The sequence below is a fragment of the Pinus tabuliformis genome, chromosome Q (assembly GCF_031772625.1).
Source record: "Pinus tabuliformis cultivar Carrire ecotype Pingquan chromosome Q, CPIR1, whole genome shotgun sequence".
Classification (NCBI taxonomy): Eukaryota; Viridiplantae; Streptophyta; class Pinopsida; order Pinales; family Pinaceae; genus Pinus; species Pinus tabuliformis.
In genome coordinates this window covers 92,098,140-92,117,825 of record NC_142296.1, presented here as the reverse complement: position 1 = coordinate 92,117,825, position 19,686 = coordinate 92,098,140, and the positions used below count along the sequence as shown (strand labels likewise).

General features: G+C 37.2%; 1 protein-coding gene across 1 annotated transcript in view; it reads left to right on the top strand.

The window, feature by feature from the left end:
* The first annotated feature begins 10,570 nt into the window (after window positions 1–10,570).
* The window catches only part of LOC149218400 (uncharacterized), an 83,814-nt gene continuing 74,698 nt past the window's right edge, over window positions 10,571–19,686 (top strand). Inside the window, exon 1 of the mRNA XM_089386552.1 lies at window positions 10,571–10,787. Within this exon, the coding sequence (XP_089242678.1) occupies window positions 10,571–10,787 (217 nt within the window). The remainder of the gene's footprint in view (window positions 10,788–19,686) is intronic.

Sequence of the window (19,686 nt, the reverse complement as noted above, 5' to 3'; positions counted from 1 at the left end):
AAATAGAAAACATTGAAAGGAAACCTCACTGGGATAGCCAACAGACACCACCAATAAGGAACCTGAATTTGGGAAGAACCAGAACCAAAACAATGGTAAAAATGGGCCTGATCAGAACAATAGACCACCTTTCCAAGAGAATTATGTTGAAACCTCCCATCAAGAAGACCTTGAGCTAGACACCCAAATCAACTTAATGGGGTTAGATGAAGAAGAAACCGTTTTTCTGACTCAGGATGATCAGGAATTATATATGCTTCAACAGCTACAGACCCAAATTAGAGAATCTTTCGACTACAAGCAATGGTATGATTCTACTATGTTCGAGGTGCATAAACAATACAATTTGAGGAGCAAAAATAACACTGATGTTCCAAACCAAAATAAGAAATCAGTACCTAATCAGCCTAAGAAAGTGAAAGCTGCAAATCAGAATCCTCCAGTTACCAAAACTCTGCAAATCCATTCTAGGCCAAGTCAAAATCCTCCTAGTCTTATCATTGAAGATGTAACCAACGACCAACCTTCTAATGAGCAACCTTCCACTTCAGTTCCCCTCAAGGAAACAGTGGAACAATCTCCAGAAATTGTATTAGAAAATCCAAATTAAAAGACTCCAAACAATGAAAAAGAAGAACAAGCTACTTAGAACCCTAGTGCGAAGATTTCAAATGTTCAAATAGACAAATCCCCTCTACCTTTCAATTTGGGAGCAGAGGTATCCAAACTTAAAATCTTAGCTCTTTTAACAGAACTAGTTAAACATGAAACTTACAGATCTCAAATAAGCAAATATTTAAACTTCGTTGAAAATGAAGACTATGTTAACCTATTTGATGATCAACCTGAGTTAATTTTCGGTCCTGATGTTAATGGAAAACCAATGGAAGGAGGGATACCACCCTTCTACGTTAGCCTTAACATCCACGATAAAATCCTACATAATTCCATGCTAGACTCTGGGGCTTTACACAACCTTATGCCTAAATCCGTTATGGAGAAGCTAAACTTGGATATCACTAGACCCTACAAAGACCTATTTTCCTTCGATTCAAGCCAAGTTAAGTGCCTAGGACTTATAAAATACTTGTGTGTTTCCCTAGGGCAGTACCCTGCTAAGACCATTCTAATGGATATAGTTGTTGCTGATATACCACCTAAGTATGGTATGCTGTTGTCTAGATCTTGGGGTGCCAAACTCCAGGGATCTCTGCAACTTGATATGTTGTATGCTACCATTTCAGTCTTTGGACATCCTAAGAAACTATATACAGAGACTCTGATGAAGTATGCAGTGAGTACACAGGAGAGGCCTCAAAACTTTCCTATATATTCAATGCATTCTTATATTGATTCTTTCATTCTTTACAATGCTGAATCTAACCAAGAAAATACGTCAGACAACATCATGGCAGAACCAAAGAAATTATAGTGACAGAAGAAAATCAAAGTGTCCAAATTCATGAGATTTCAAACAATAAAGATGACTTAGATACTTTAGTCAAAAAAGATTTTATTTCCCTAGACAGTGAGAATTATGAACATGAAATTCTTTGGCATCTTGAATTCGATGTGTAGTAAACAAACTAGGTGCAGGAGCAGGAGTATGGATTTACAACCTAGAAAATGATCACTCAGAGGGTCATGCCTACATATTGAACTTTAAATGTACAATGGTAGAATATGAAGCGCTTCTGTTAGGTCTGAAATTGGTCAAAAGGTTAGGAGCCTTAAGAGTCTGTATTATGGGAGATCCTGAGTTGGTAATAAAAAAAATTAATGTTGTTTATATGACTAGGGATCCTAGGTTAGGATTTTATAGAGGAATAGTTGTAGAAATACTAAATATTTTTTTAGAAACCAAGCTTTCTATTATTCCAAGAAAACACAATATGCAAGCTCACAGTTTAGCAATGTTTGCTAGTACTTGCAAGTTGTCATTTCAGCCCAACCATCAGTACACTGCTGAGGTTAGGCATAGACCTGCTATTCCTGACAACTTAAAGAACTGGCAAGTGTTTGATAATGATCAACAAATTAACAATTTTCTGAATTTAGATGATGAATTTGTAAATAGCAACATAGACACAGACATGACATTAGATTTTGATTGCACTGATGAAGTAGAAATTAACAAAGTAGAAGATGAAAAGATAGATAATTTCTATCCCACAAAGTTTACAAAATCTGATATTCGAAATCTAGAACAAATGGGAATTGATGAAGCAATTGATGAAGAATCTGAAGTCATCAATCTGAAAGATAATTTTTTGCCCAAAGTTTTAACTCCTTGGGAGGACTTATTTGATTCAAATGATGTTCCTAAAAATCCTAAAATGGAACCCTTGAAATCAGACATTGAAGAATGTAACATAGGCTCTGAAGAAGATCCCAAAATGATAAAACATTCAAAGTCTTTACCTCCCAATGAAAAAGTGAAATACATAGAATTGCTAAAGGAATTACAAGATGTTTTTGCCTAGAACTATTAGGACCTTAAGTCCTATGATACCAGCGTAATAGAACACACAATTCCATTAAAAGAAAATTAGAAGCCTTTTAGACAGAAGCTAAGAAGGATTAACCTTGTTCTATTGCCTTCTATCGAAAAGGATATCAAAAGAATGTATGAAGCTAAGATTATTGCATCAATTACATTCTTAGATTGGTTTCTAATTTGGTACCTACAAGAAAGAAAACTGGTGAAATTAGACTCTGTGTTGACCTTAGGAATTTAAATAAAGTTTCACTCAAGGATAACTACCCTCTTCCTAAAATGGATCACATATTACAAAGGGTAGTAGGTTCAACTAGAATCTCACTGCTAGATAGGTTTTCTAGTTATAACTAGATCCTAGTCCACCTAGATGATCAGGGAAAAACTACATTCACCACTCCATGGGGCACTTTCATGTATGTGAAAATGCCTTTTGGGTTAAAAAACGCAGGGGGCACCTTTCAAAGAGCAATGGACATAGCCTTTGCTAAGGAAATCCATGACTTCCTGGTAATATACCTAGATGATATCACAGTGTTTTCTAAATCAAATCAGCAACACCTGGATCATCTTAGGTAGGTTTTCACCAAGTGTAGGAAGTATGGAATTTCCCTGAATCCTAAAAAAACTTTATTTGGGCTGGAAGAGGGAAAATTACTAGGCCACATAATCTCCAAAGATGGTATCTGGATTGACCCAACCAGAATTGAAGCCATTTTGCAGATACCACATCCTAGGAACATCAGAGAACTACAAGCATTTTTAGGTAAAATAAACTTTTTGAGAAGATTTATCTCTAATTTAGCTGAGCTAATTAGATTACTAAACAACATGTTAAAGAAAGATTTGACTATTAGATGGACTCTAGAGGCTAAAAGGTCATTTGAAGATATAAAGCTAGCCTTAACACAAATACCAGTCCTCATCAGTCCAATGTTTGATAGGGATTTCATCATTTTTCTTTCGCCTCAGAACATACAATTGCTACAGTCCTACTGCAGAAGAATGATTAGGGTTTTGAACAACCAATAGCCTTCTTTAGTAAAGCCCTGAGAGATGCACCTTTAAAGTATAATATAATGGAAAAGCAAGCTTTTTCTCTAGTTAAAGCTATTAAGGATTTCAGATTTTATATCTTGTACTCTCATATAGTAGCTTATGTTCCTAATGTTGTAGTCAAAGACATTCTAACGCAGGATGGACCAGATGGAAAGAGAGGGAAGTGGATAGCTACCATATTAGAGTATTATTTAGAAATTAAACCTACAAAATTGATCAAAGGCCAAGGTTTAGCCAAGCTCATGGCTGAATCAAACTGTCAAGCCCTAGACATAAATTTCATTACAGAATTGGATAACAAAGAGGAGATGGCGACTCCACAGATCAGCCAGGCCTTTATAGACTCACCATGGTATGCTGACATTATATATGTTCTACAAAATATTCAAGCTCCTCCTGAGTTATCCAGAACTAAAAGTAGGTTCTTAAAAATGAAATCTTTGAAGTTTTGCATAATTGACAATGCTTTATTTTGGAAAAATCATGAAGGCATCCTTCTTAATTGTTTGTTAAAGGAAGAATCTGACAAAATATTACAAGAGTTTCATGCAAGTGACTGTGGGGGACATCTTTATTGGAAGACCACAACTGATAAAATCTTAAGAGCTGGTTTTTACTGGCCCACTCTGTTCTCTGATGTGAAAAAATTTGTAACCTCATGCCACAAATGTCAGATTTTTGAAGGAAAAAGAAAACTATTGCCATTACCTTTGAAACCTATATCTACCGAAACACCATTTCAACAATGGGGTCTTGACTTCATTGGTGAAATTCATCCCCCTTCCTCTGCCCAACATAGATGGATCTTGACTGCCACAGATTATTTTACAAAATGGATAGAAGCCATACCCTCAAGACAAGCTACTGATACTGTCATAATAGGTTTCCTTGAGGCCAACATTCTGTCCAGATTCGGTTGCCCTACCAAGATCATCACAGACAATGCAACAGCCTTTAAATCAAAGAGGATGATTGATTTCTGCAACAAATATCATATAACCTTGGGTCACTCCACTGCCTACTATCCCCAAGGAAATGGACTAGCAGAGTCTTCCAACAAAATCTTAGTGAATATCATCAAAAAATTGTTGGAAGATAACAAGAAAACCTGGAATAAGAAGCTAGTAAATGCCTTGTGGGCAGATAGGTTGACCACTAAGAAATCCATTGGTACCAATCCTTACTAGCTAGTCTATGGAATGGAGGCTATTTTCTCATCTTCCTTGGGAACACCAGTAATGAAATTTCTCCGAGAAGCACAAGTTGAGCCAAATGACATTCAAAGAAGGATCAACCAGACAATTCACTTGCAGCAGACTAGGGAAGAAGTTTATATCAGATCCCAAATTGTGCAGGAGAGAATAAAAAAAGCTTTTGACAAAAGAACCAAGGTAGAATATTTCTATCTAGGAGATAAAGTTTTGAAATGGGACTCAAGAAGGGAGGAAAAAGGTAAACATTGGAAGTTTGACTTCCTATGGAAAGGCCCTTACATTATTTATGCTTTCAGAGGTAATAATGCTTATTTTCTAAAAGAATTGGATGGTGCAGAAGTAGAAGGAGGACCAGTTAATGGTCGAATGCTAAAGCACTACATAGATCCCAGTCAATGATTTCACTAATCACTTGTACATATTATATCCTTCACAAAGTTTAGTGTTGATTGGATGGTAAATTTTTGAGTTGAAGCCTGAAGAAAAGGCCCTAAGCTTCAAAAGTTTCACTGTCATAAATATCAATAAAGCAGTAAAGTAAAAAGGAAAAGTTGTAGAGTAAAATCATAGTAATTCAGGAGGCCATTGATCTACTATTTCTTGACATTTCACCAGGAAATGCCATCCCCAAGTGGAGCCACTATTATGTTCCTATACCAGTAGGAGTCATAATTTTTGAATGGCTGAGGTCAAATCTGTAATATGTACAAACCTTTGCTTTTTGCAAATGTTTTCCATGTTCAAAAAATAAAAAAAATAAAAAAATGTAAAGAGGGTATGTCCTAAAATAAAAATCAAAGGACAAAAAGAATGAAAAAGGTAAAAAAAGATGAAAAATGAACCCCAAAAACAAAAATACCATGAAAGTGTGCAAGTACAAATGCCACTACTATTTTTTTTTTGCATAATAAAGATTGTGTGCAACTTGTTATTCATGCCACAATCCATGGTAATCAAATAGTTTAATCTTGGTTATTCCATGTTTTGAATTTCATGCTTAGAGATAGAGAATAAAATTTGACCAAACTGTTTAATCTTGGCAGATAAGTAGATAGGTAGAGTAAATAAAAGGAGCTCAATAGTTTAATATGAGCCCTTGGATGTAATAAGGATAGACTTAGATAGATTTCTATTGTAAAAGAAAATAAAAATGTTTTGATAAGGGTTTTCCAACTTAAGTGCACCCTAATAAAGAGTAGAAAAAATGGTAGGATGAGTAGATGGGTAAGTAGTTGCATGGTTGCAGAATTATGATGATTGATTAGATAAAATCATATCATTTACTTTCATCATCAAGTTGCTAAAGTATGGATGATAATTGAGCATTTACGCAAAGTCAAGTGATTAATTTCCCCATTCATTTTACCCTTAATTTTACTAATTTCCCATAAGCAAAGTCAAAAGTACCTAAAACCTTAAGTTAAAGGGGCTTAGAGCATTTCTTTGACTTTTGGAGGGACCAGCCCCTCGGCCCAATAACTTATAGGTCCTAAGTACTAAAATTCCCTCATGAAAATTCACCTCCCTTCAATTCATTCATTTTCCCCTAAAAAATCCCTTTTCCTAAGGTAAAACCACCATTTGCTTAGGGAACATAATCACCCCCAAGCAAACCCATTTTCACTCAAACAACTCATAAAAACCATCTTACCCTAAGTATTTTGTGTATATGAATAAAGTGCCCCAATCATGCATTATACATTGAACTTATGGTAAAAATCCTTTCCGCCCTTTTCATATTAATTTATTAACCATATTATTAAATCCCTATAATACCCCTTTTCCCGTATATTTTATTAAACCCATATGTTAATATCCTGCCCTGAAGTTTGGAATATAAACTTTATTAATAAACTAATTAAAGGGTTAATTAATTCGATCAACGACTAATTAGTAACCATGACCCGACGCCGAATAAAAAAGATTAATTAGTCAATCAGTGATTAATTAATAAATATGTCCCCACCAATGAAATCACTCCTGATGTCATTAAAACTTCATAATCCTTCATTAATTAAATCCCACCGTATTAAAAACCCCTTCAGGACCCTCCATTGAACCTCATATCAAATCATTGCCCTGATCACGATGCGATCTGACCCCTTTTGATCCAATGGTTGACGCTCATATTCGGCAGCCCCCAAAGGCTAAGCTTTACCTACCCGATATGGGTGGCTTCACTATTCACCCCGCTGCTACGTGGCGCCTGATGAATGGCATCGGATGACCTCCCCCCAAAACCACTTTATCCCAAAAGCAGTGCGAAACGATTCCGCTTACTGCCTCTCGCTAAACGACAAAATGTCACATCCCCCGATTAACGTCAAGTGTCCTTTTCCCAGTGTACCCACCAAAATAATTGACTTTACAAATAAAACTAAAAAACTCATCGTTTTTTTGTTTTATCGTGAAAAAGACCACTCAAACCTCCATGCAGGCACCAGAGTACGTGCAACCGTCAACCCATGTCCAACTGCCAACTTACTGAAGCTGTTGAAACTCCAGACCACCTTTCAGTCACGTGCGCTTCTTGTAAACCAGTGCACAGTTGCCATTACTTCGTTCAAAAGCCGAAACCAGGTATTTACCCAAATTCACCGAGAAACCCTGTTTTATTCCCAAACCTGAACTCAATTGCTTCAAATTACTAAGTAATTCAGTAAGAAAATTGCCCAGCGACCCCAAATACTCTGAATTAGACCAGTTTTTCCCAATTTTCACTAAAAACCCTTCGCCCTCGTCCTTGAATCCACAAGAACCAAGGATTTCTGCCCTAATTGCATTGAATGTCATGCCCATTTCTACTCCTCACAAGGATTTAGAACATCTTCCATTGGCAGATAAAGATTTTCAGATTAAAGATACCTCTGTCCAAGAATCCCCTTTAAAACTATACTGCAGGTACAGAGACCAGTACCTGAACCATGCAAACTACATAGGACTTCAGGAATCGAGTTTACCCAAATACCAGTTCCCCAGAGTTCATATCTTCCCAGAGATTATCCACTACTGCCATATGAACTATAGTCCCAGCCAAAGGGTAGTAATGACCCTAGACCAGTTTGTATTGTTTACCATCACTGTTGAGTCCATAAATCAAATGCTACAGTTACAAGCAAGCCAAAACCTGACCCCTCTTTTTGTGGGAGATTTACTTAATAGATTCCCTACACTCACCTCAATCAAACTTGCTAGGTTTTTTCAGACCTTCATTAGGGAAGAACAATACATTCCAAAAGATCCTCCCCCTTACATGTGGATTATATTCTCTGATCTTGGTCGAGACATCATAGAAATGATATCCAGTGTGTTAGGCCAAACCACAAGTGAATTTGTTGATGAAATTATTGTAGCCTTTATGTCTATCTACTCTCCAGGGTAGCCCCCAGCCATCATGTATGACTATGCTAAGTTCATTGCTGATAAGATGCATGATCAATTCATGAGGATGGATAATGAAAGAGTGTTTAAATATTATTCAGTTTTATATCATCTTTTCCTGTATTATCAAGCTGACAAATTCTCAATCACACTCTAGAAGCTTGATACCAGAGGCAACCCTAGATAGGTAGTCTTCTGGACTTCATTGATCCACCTATATGACTCTCAATATTCTTATATTGATTTCATAAATCTCTTTGTGCACCTAGTGGCAACTATGTTACTAGGAAGCCCTCCCCCTAGAATCAATGTAGACATCAAGAGGGTCCTACAATTGTCCAAACAATATAGAGTGGGGGATTGGTACTTGTACCAAAACCACACTGAAATCAGAATCTATGGATGTGTGTTGGCTCCCTACAAATTGCCCAGATACCTCTCTATTAGATTGTTTTCTCTGGAGTACTACAGGAAAATGATCAACTCAGATGAGGTGCACTTTGTGAAAGCCAAGAAGAAAGCTCAACTTAGGATAAAATATTAGCTTGGCCCTTTCATATGTAACAGTAGGGAAGCAGGAAAGATAGCAGAGGAAATCCTCCAAAGACTGAGACTGAAACATATTTTTATCTGGAGATATGACCCTTTAGACTTCATTTGTAATAGGAGACAAAAGAACAAATTATCTCTTTACATCCAACACAGAATTCCTGAAATTGAATAGTATGCTAATCAACTTGAATGGGTGGAAAACACTTTGGTAGACCGAGATAGCACAAAGGTTGTTGTCGATAATGTATTGATTGATTTAGAAAGAAGACTTGATGAAGATTCATTTGTACAGGTGCCAGGAGAGTTCCAATCTCAAAGAGAATCACAGGGACACAATGGGCAAACAACAGAAGAAGGACCATCAGAGCAGCAACCATCAGAGTAGCCAGAGGAATCAGAATAGCCAGAGATTTTAGAAGAACTTGCTCAACCAGAACATATCATGAGCAATCCTCCTATTTTATAAGCTCCTATAAATGAGGAGAGGAATCCTAAAAGAGATAGAGAGGAGGCCACTCCTAACAGAACTATTGCCCAAAATTATGTCAAAAGGCAAAGGTTGAATCCATTTTCAGAACAAGATTTTACTGAAGAAACAATAGGAACTACAGGTGCAGAAAGCAGGCATACCACTCCCTCAGGAGGTACACAAGAACCTTCCACCTCACATGCTCAATTGCTAGAAAGGCAACAGAGCGTGGAAGTATCCTCCTTTAGAGCTCCAACTGGCTAGTGCTAAGACATCAGAGAGATATATAAAGAAATAAAGGCGAGGAATGAGAGATGGAAGGCCCAAAGTTATGCACATTACCTAAAGATGGCTCCAACTAATTAGACAAGGCTAATGTCAGCCTTTGATGTGAAAGAAGGAAAAATGCAGATGGCTTTTATGAAGCCAAATACACAGCAACCCATGTCAATTGCAGATTATTTGAAAACAGACTTTGAAGTATTGGCAAAGGATATCCATGCTATTGACCAAATAGAATTACATAAGCAGACTGGGGAAATGGTCTACTCCACCTTGACTAGTAAGGCAATTATAGCTCACCAACTTCAAAATTCGCTAAATAATATATCAGCACAATTCCAGTTAGAGAAGGCCTCTTCACAGGCCAAAAATACCATAATAAAGTCCCTAGAGGACTTAGTCATAGAATTGGGCCATGATCCCAAAGATGTGAAAGCTGCAAAAAAGCTTATTAAGAAGAAAAATGATGACATAGCTGCGCTGAAAAAGCAGCTCAAGATTCCTCTTTTGCATCATCCTCAGACAGCTGAAGTATTGGAAACTCAAAAGAAGGAAGAGCTTATGGACTTAGTCCTTAAGCTAAATGAACAACTAAAAGAAATAGAGAAATAACTAGATAATTTGATACATTCTAAACAGAGTGAGTTGGCCACCACTCCTCAGACTGTAATTCCTACAGTTTCTACAACAGTACCCTCCACATTGGCTGTTATGTTGCCACCAATAGTGCCACCAGCTACTGCTTTGCCAGTTACAGGTACATCAACAAGAACAGGGACATCAATAGAAAAGACAGCTGAATTCTTAAAAGCCATGGAGGATATGACCATCCAGGCTGCTGAGCTCAAGAAACTTAGAGAACAAGTGTCAACTTTGGAAACTAATTGCAAACTTGCACAGATACAGTAGAAAGAAGAAGATCAAAAGAATCAAAGAATGGGAGAGAGAATAAAAGTCCTTGAAAAGGACTTGACACTGCAACAACCATTTGGAGCCATGAAGGAAATTCTTTGGGACAACATCATTGATTCCATCAATGATGTTTGGCCATCTATTCAAGTTATTTTTGAACACACTGAACTAGTAAAGGTAGCCACAGAAGCAATCCTCAAGACAATGGAAGAATTGGGAGATAAGCCTGAAGAAGCCAACCAATTGATAACATTCATGAACAACAGAAACATGTATCAGCTTGATGGATTGGAAATAGAAGACAGAACAGGAACAATTATAGAAATCAAGAAGGTTCTCACCAAGAGAAACCTTATGCTAAATCTTAAGAAAAAATGCCAGAGTATCCAAGCAGACATTGATATATTTATGACAAAGTATGGTATTTTAAGAGAAAAATGACTTCCAGTCCTATGGTAATACATGACAAGCTGATGACTCAAGATGATTATATTGAAAGACTAAACAAGCTCGACAGGAGCGAAGCTAGTACTTCAGGGGTAAAATCTTTGCCCACTGGAAAGGTATTATATGATAGTCTAGAAAATCTATTTTTCATAGAGCATGAGGTAAATCACTTGTTTACCAGTAGGCCAAATTTTGCTAAGTATATAGAAGCTGACAAAATATATAGAAATATGATAAGGATGAAATTACCTGACAGTGAATGGTGGACAAAAATAACTGATTTACTATGAAGTTACTGCAGTAAATATATATGGTAAAACATGGCTACCAGGTAAAATAGGTAAGACAGAGTCAAAGCAGAACAGGTAAAGAGTATCAGTAGGTAGAAGACATAAAGTGAATCCAGCACATAAGTATCCAACAACTGAAAGAGCCAAATCTGAATTACAACAACCAACACAGTCACAATAAAAGGGACAACAAGAAGACAGTTCTCCATCTGTCTCTATCTTCGTGCTTGAAGATATTTTTGGTTTCCTAGAATAATTCTCATATTGTTATGAGATATTTTGTAACAATTTTTGTATAAATACTTCAAAAAATGAAGTAATTAGGGTGGATTAAAATACATTTTTGTAGACATTTTATATTGAGCCAAGGAGCTTTTGTATTCAAGACTGGACTGGTTTTGCTGGATATGAAATAAAGCTAAGGACATTTCACTGGATTCTTGTGCACATTTGGAACAAATAAGGGTTATCTCTTCGTTTTTAAATATTTTTTTCTCTTCATGTTATAAATATTCATATGTGTCTCTTATGAAATCTGTAAAGTAAATAAGGAATGATATCTCAGAATTAACTTAAATGCTCTTTGTTTTAACTGTTTACTTTATATATGTTTTCTACTAAACTATCTTGGTCTAGGAATTCTTAATTGCTCCCTTACTTCCGTAGTTTACCCCCCCTTTGGTCCATAGTAAAGGATTCTTCATTGCCCTTTGCTACTGATCATCCTTCCTTTCTTCATCTTAATCCTAGTTAAGGATTCTTCATTGCCCTTTGCGTTGGTTAGGACTACCTCATCCATTTGAACTTGTAGATTTTATTTTTGTTGTGCTAGCCTACCCTGTGGACTCCTACCTTAGTGATTGATCAGATCCAGTTAAGCCATTCTTGATTGACTCCATAGCCCAATGGCCTAAAAACTTGCTCTGCCCATCTGTTTTTTTAATTCCACCACCCAATCAAAACAAAACATCATGAGCACTAATAACTATTCTGAAATCCTACCCAAAACAAAGTTAAATTATAAAGAGAGAGCCCTCTCTGGACTTAGGTTGGCTAGAACCTAAGTCTAAGAGTTTAGGTTTGTGGTTACCTCAGACTATTCCTTCTTTGATAACTTCTAGGGAAAACATCTGAGTGATAACAACTAGCATGGAGGATTGCCTGGATTGATAGTGGATTTTCATAGCCTTGCCATTTCCTGGATAGCCATGGTGTTGTGGGTTCATTTTTTTTTTTTTCTTGGATGGTTCTCATGTTTCCTTTATCTTGGGTTGCGTTGCTAGTTCCTGGAAGCTGTGTAACAACTTGGATTGAGTTACTAGTCCTGGAAACCTTGGTTGGACAAATTCTCTGGAAGCCCTTGGTGGGTTGAGTTAGTAGTCCTGGAAGCCCAGGTTGGACAAATGCTCTGGAAGCCCGATGACAGTTGTGGGTTGAGTTAATAGTCCTAGAAGCCTTGGTTGGAACAAATGCTCTGAAGCCCTAGAAGGCTTGGGTAGAGACCAATCTGATGATGGTTTTGTGATGTCCGACCGTGAGTTAGAATCACTATTTGATGGGTTGAGGTCGTTTGGCCTATGTAAGTCCTTGATGATTTTGATTGATGTGTTTTATGAGATCCCACATTCATGCTTGGAATATGGTACAAGGGTGACTGGCTGACGAGAGATTTGGCTCAACACTGTCTACGGTCGGGTGGAACGTGGTAATCGCATACAGGTTGGCTTTTGCATCATTAATATGAAGTTATTTCTCCTTGTTATCTCTTGAGTATTATACTAGTTTATATGTGGATTATATGGCTGTTGTTTCCTTGGTATTTCTGTTATTGTTATGCTGGTTATGAATATGTATTATGATAGTGGCTATGTATGGCCCATCATGTTTTTAATTGTATATGAATGAACAATGTATTTATGGCTAATGGATGAAATTGAAGCTAATGTGTTGAGGCATCAACGCTTCTTAGCGAGTTTCAGATAAGTATGAGACCCCTATGCTTAGATATGTTGTTTAAACCTGTAGATTACATAATTGTGATATGTTTGATGAAATGCCTATCATGACTAGTAGGGGTCCAATCAAACCCTTGTTCAAGTAATTGCATTTGTGTCATCATTCCATTATTGTCTTTCTGTTCTGAAGGTATCATTGAATTCTAGGCAGTGACTTGGGCTCTGGGCTTGAAAAAGTGGCTCAAATCTCGGGGATGCTGGCACAACACTGAACAAAATAGTCCCTAGACACTGACATACCATGATGTGGGAGTGTCCAAAGCCTTATGGACACAGGCATGCCCATATCATGGGAGCGTTTGAGGGTTAATTCATCTAAAAACTCAGTGGGACTTAGGGGCTAGTTACCTGAGTGGTTGGGATGGCTCCTTGGATTTTTGTTGCTAATGTGGGAGGTTTGTGTGATGTGTTCTGTCGGTTCCACTTCCTTAACTGACACATAGGGAGTTGAATCATATCATAGTAACTTCTCGTCACATGTTTACCCCGGTTGGTCGGTTACTTCGGTATGTGTGGGTGGAGGGTGTTACAAAGTGGTATCAAAGCACGGTTCACCCCTCGGACTGGATGGGTGGTGTTTGGATCATGCATTCATGTCAGTTGCATATGTGTTTCTTATGCTTATAGTTCATGTGCTTGTTGCATTTTCATGGTTGTAGTGATATCGCCATGCGAAGGTTGATGGTGTTATTGTGGGATGTGTCGTCATGAGTGTATGGTTGTATAAGCATTTGTTATGCATGTTAGTATCTATATGATGTTATGCATGCATTGTCATGGTTATGGTTATGCATGTATGGTAGGTTAGACATGAATTTTGAGGTCATTGTATGCAATTAGGTCATCATGATGATATTGGTGTGTTATGATGCTGATGTGTTGGCTCAGATAGAGTAGGAGATGCAGACAATCAAAGTGAAGTTGCAGCATTGGTCCTCGAGGCAAGAGCATGTCCTCATACATGTTTGTATGTTGGGAATGCAGGTATGTAGGTTAATGATTCTATATGCATTATGGTTATGTGTATACCATTCATTCTATTGATGTAATGGTTACATACATGATAGATGCTAGTTGATTAGTGTAGTCATATGCACGTGTCAAATAGCCATGAATGATAGTAACTTGTGGTTGTATGCATTGTTATTGTTGTTTTACATTAGATAACTTGATGATTATGTTATAAGTTGTTGATGAGTATGTTATATGTTAAGTTGTTGTTGTCATATGATAATTAACTTGATGATTAGGTTATGTGTTGTTGATGAGCATGATATATAACTTGTTGTTGTTATATGCTAGTAACTTGATAAATGAAGTCCTTAATGCTATTATCTTCCAATATTGTCTCCATGTGATCCTTCCAAGCTATGTAGTTTGAGCTGCCATCAAGGGCATACTCAACCCTCAACCCAGTGAAGGCCGTCTGGATGAAATCTGAACTGTGATGATAACTAGATATCTATATCGCGAATAATAAACTTCGACTTTCTTTCTCTTGCTTGTATATTGTTCCTTGCTTGATTAACTGTGCTTTGATACCATGTAGAAATTTCACCTGTAGATCAAACTGGTAATGCAATGTAATAAAGCAAAACACATGAGCTACTTCTACAAGTCATTAAGCGGAAGAAAAATCGATTTCATGAGCAACATCAACCATAAACTTATATAACTGATCAAGAGAAATAATCACACATAACACAGATATATCACTAGAACCAGCATAAAACCCCCAACATTGTATTATCAATCAACTGGAAATCCTCTTTTGTTTACAAAAAATATCAGCTCAAGAGCTACCCTGTACTTCCTTCAATTAAAAGATGAAGATGATAGACTCACTATGCCTCAATATGTAGGCAACCACCCATCAATCCCCTATTTCCTTGCACAATTTTGATTGGGGTCCAATCCATAACATATGAGCATTGGCCCCAAATCATACCTGCTATCAACCATAGGTCCAACTACACAATCCTTGAGGACACTAGTTCCTAATGCATGCAAGGAATATTCCATGGGAAGATCCAAGCATCTGATAGTACATTGTCCCTCATCTGATCTCAACTAGGTCTCTGATAGAACTGACATGCAATAGTTATCCATGAGTGAATCCTCAGTTATCTAAAATAATAGTTGTCACATGCATGCAAGCATTAACAAACTATATTTTATTATTTTAACAACTTGTTAAAATAATCTAACTAGACTTGACTAGTTAGAACTAAGTCAACTGATTCTCTCATTATAGAACTCATATTTATTCCCTCAATCAGTGGAGGAAATTAAGGATAAATTCATCAATCAGTGGGACAACTCATGTGCATGCTCACAAAGACTTCAAATTCAAATTTCCTTAACTAATTAACTCAACTGAATTAATTAATTAATATTTCCAACTGCTGTTAAGACCAAGATTAATTTTACTTCCTATAGATAGACCAGGGACTACTATAAATAGGAAGGGACCCGAAAATTCTATTTTTAGAACTTCCCATTTTTAGCAGTTTCACCTCTCACCCAAGGTGGCCAATGACCTCATTGGCCAAACTGCTATTTTTATACATGCTATTTTTAGACATTCTATTTTTAGCACATTCTAAATTTAGCATTTATTGTTGCCCACTTTTCAACAGATGAGTATGTTATATGTTAAGTTGTTGTTGTCATATGATAATTAACTTGATGATTAGGTTATGTGTTGTTGATGAGCATGATATATAACTTCTTGTTGTTATATGCTAGTAACTTGATGATTAGGGTTATTAAATTAAGATCTTGATGTTGTATGCATCATACTAATTTGGATTGGTCATATGCATGATGGTTTTGTTCATTGCATTGAAGATATTGATGTTACATATATCATGCTAGATTGTATTGGTCTATGCAAATGATTATGGTTATGGTATTCAAGTATGAATCTACTTATTTGTGATAGTGTGTTATACTAATCTAGATTAACTGTGCATATATGATTGCTATGCATGAATGAAAATTGTTTATGAGCTTATGATGTCAACACATTAGCTAGTTACTGATATGGATATCACGACCTTATTTATGTTTGAGTTGATATTTTGTGAAGTTATATCATACTAATCTAGATTGATTGTGCAGACAAGATAGCCTCCCCTGAGATACATTAAGGTATGAGTTTTCTTATGTCGTCTATTGGGTGTTTTAATGTTTGATTATGTCGTTTATTTGGTGTATATTATTTCATCTATCTATTGTCTGAATGTTTGATTACATGAATGATATGTATATGTGTCTATAAGATTTCTTGCCGAAATGATCTTGTTTTAAGAAGGTTTTACTCACACATATGTGTTGAGATAGCTGACATGTACTTGAGAGTAATAGGTGATAGTTGTAGCATTATGTATTATGACTGATGAGTGTGTGTTGATTATTGAGTATGAAATGGTTGTTAGTCTTGGTAAAGTTTTGGTTGACTTTCGTTGACTGGGCAGGCTTAAGAAGGTAGCATTTTGGACAAAATCCAGCCACTGGATTTTGGACAACCTGGGCCAGATTCCGGGCGAATTTGTGGCCTGTTTAATTTGAATCCTTCGGTCAAATTTTGAAATTTTTGAAAAGGGATTATTATGATTATATATATATATATATATATATATATATATATATATATATATATATATATATATATATATATATATATATATATATATATATATGTATACATATAACGTGGGCCGACCCCATGGATTAAACAACGAACCCCTCATATAACGCACAATTATGAACCATCACCAATCACCCACGTACAATGTGCCCACCAAAAATTTAACGCGCTGGAAAGCAAATGGTTGTGGGAGTTAAGGGGCGGGCCGCCCAATGCAGACCCGACAACCCCCACTACACAACCCCCCCTAACAACAAAATAATGCATGTTAATTCGGGGAGGGGAGGGATTTGATCCCTCGACCGCTCCTCAACAACTCGACATGTTTAGCCATCATGCCAACCAACCCACGTGGGAATATCTGCTCAGAAGTTGATATAAAACTCATTTTTTCAATGCACCCACAGGCATGTAGGAACTAGGAGCAGGCATGGAAATTGAGGCTGAATTTTTTAATTAATTTTTTAATGTAGGTGGAACCATGACTGAGCGAAATTTCCAGGAGGGTGAAATTTTTGCAGTGTTCAAATTGGACAAACTTTATGTTGATTTTACACCTCTCAAAGACATGAAACCGATGGCGCAATCAATTTCTTGATCTGAGCATCTGATTTGTAGAGGACCCAGAGGAGTGAATCTTTGAGGAATCTAGGGGGAATCTAAAAGATTCCCTAAGCTCCAGATTTCCACTTTCTTAGAATTCAGAAATTTGACAGTTAATTTTGCACTATTCGATGCCACAAATCTGATGGTGTGTTCAGATTTTCCATTTTTCTCATTCTATTTTTCGGCCATTTTCAATGTGGAGTGCAAGTGTCAACATTCATGTGTGAGCAACCATTTCACGAGATTCGATGCTGTGAGAATGATGGTGCGACCAGCTTCAACAGTTTGACATCCTCTTCTTCAGATGACCCCTAGATTTGAGGTATATGCAGTGTGTTCATATACTTCTTTTTGCGATGCATTGTGTTGCACTGATCCCTGTTTGATGTTTGATGAGGGATCTTGTTTCTTGCTTGTTTTCATGATTCCTGCTTGATGTGATGCAGAATCATTTGTGGGATGTACTTGTTGTCATGATTCATCATGTTTTATCTGAGATCCCTTTGTCGTTATGTTGATGGGATGCTCATGTTGTCGCCATGTATGTTTTCATTGAGATCCCTTTTATGCCATGTTGGCAGGATGCTCATCATCATCATGCATGAGTTTGTGTCATACTGATAGGAGTCCTTTTTGAATGAGAGTTCCTGTAGTGGAACATCTCTTGGAGCCACTCCTGCGTGAGGGAATTTTCCTTGTATGATAGAGACGTCACCTCTTATGTACATCATCACTATGGACGACACTTAATGCAATGGCCTACACCATCTTGACACCAGGGCCTAGAGATGTAGTCCCTCCTGGACGAACTTCATTATCAACAGCTTCTGTTTTCATGTGTTGATGAATTTCATGTTCCTCTTCTTTACAACATGCAGATGTATTCATTTATGTTCTTTTAAAAATGCAATTTAACACATCACGAAAGTAAAAGGTCTTGGAAGGGTCCTTTGTCACACCCGGACCTGGATCAAATGGTATTAGAGTGGTCTTTATGTTGATGTGAATTTCAAGCGTGAACAATGGAACGTGCAGTGACAGAGGATGAAAAAGTGATGTACGAGACCAGGCTCAAAATTTCCAAAAGGGTGGAAATAATGTATGAAAATCTACAGAAAGAGATAGAAGAAAAGGAGTGATTGCAGCTTTAGTTGCAAGCCACGAAAGAGGCCCTGGAAGAACTGAAGCAAAATCTTCAAACAGAGAATGCTAAATTGAAGACGCGTCTACATGAAGAGAAGGAGGAAAAACATAGTTTGCTACGATAGCTACAAGCAAAGGATGAGGCCTTGGAAATGCTGCAACGTGACCCATGTGAGGTAAAAAGTAGTTATCCAAATTCATGTATGTGTCCTGATGATGATTTCGCTATTTTTCAAAATCATACCACAGGAATTGGCTCCAAATTGTTGAAGAGAATGGGGTATGAAGGAAAAGGCTTGGGCGTCAATGGCCAAGGCATTGTCAACCCCATAAAAGTAGAGGAATTACTGTGTCAAACAGGACTTGGGTATGTCAAAAAGGAAGTTGGGGAATGTGCCACGACAACTAGCGAACCAACAACAACAAATGATGAGCAGACCTCATCAATTATTTCCAAATCAACAGAGGAGGTAAAAGATGATGATTTCCTTTCGGTTTCGTCTTCACATAGTATGATTTCTATTGGATATTTGGAGATCCCAATTACAGGGATAAACATGAGGCTCCTTACTAGGATGAGGAACAAGGAGGAAGAAGAACTTGGTGTTAATAACCAAGGCATAACTCAACCTTTGGAGGTTGTGCATAGAACTTAATTTGTAGGCTTGAGATACATCGAGGGAGAATGCTCGAAGGTGTCAAATTCTTCCGAGACATCATCGAAATCGTCAAGGGAAAAGAATGATGGGAACACATCCCCATCATCCCATGGCAGTGCCCATGGTAGGGAAAGAGCTGAAGCAAGCTCTCATTGCCATACTTACACCAGAGATGACAAGGAAAGGTATAACCACTCTCAACATTTGAATGTTCATTTCGATTATAATCATGTTTTTAACGATGAACGTAAAACATGGAATCAAAAGACATGTACCTTTTTTGGATTACATAACCATACATTTTCTAAGTTTTGGAAAAGAATGGCAGCACACAAAAGGATGAGGTATGAAAGACCCTCTCGATAGCAAGGAAAGAAACATGTTAAGAAAATTTGGAGGAAGAAAACCTATTGCAATCATTGCAACAGAAGTGGCCATCAAAGAGCCACTTGTTGGAGGCTCCATCCAGAGCAGTGCCTTAAAGACAAAGCGTCGATGCATGAACCAA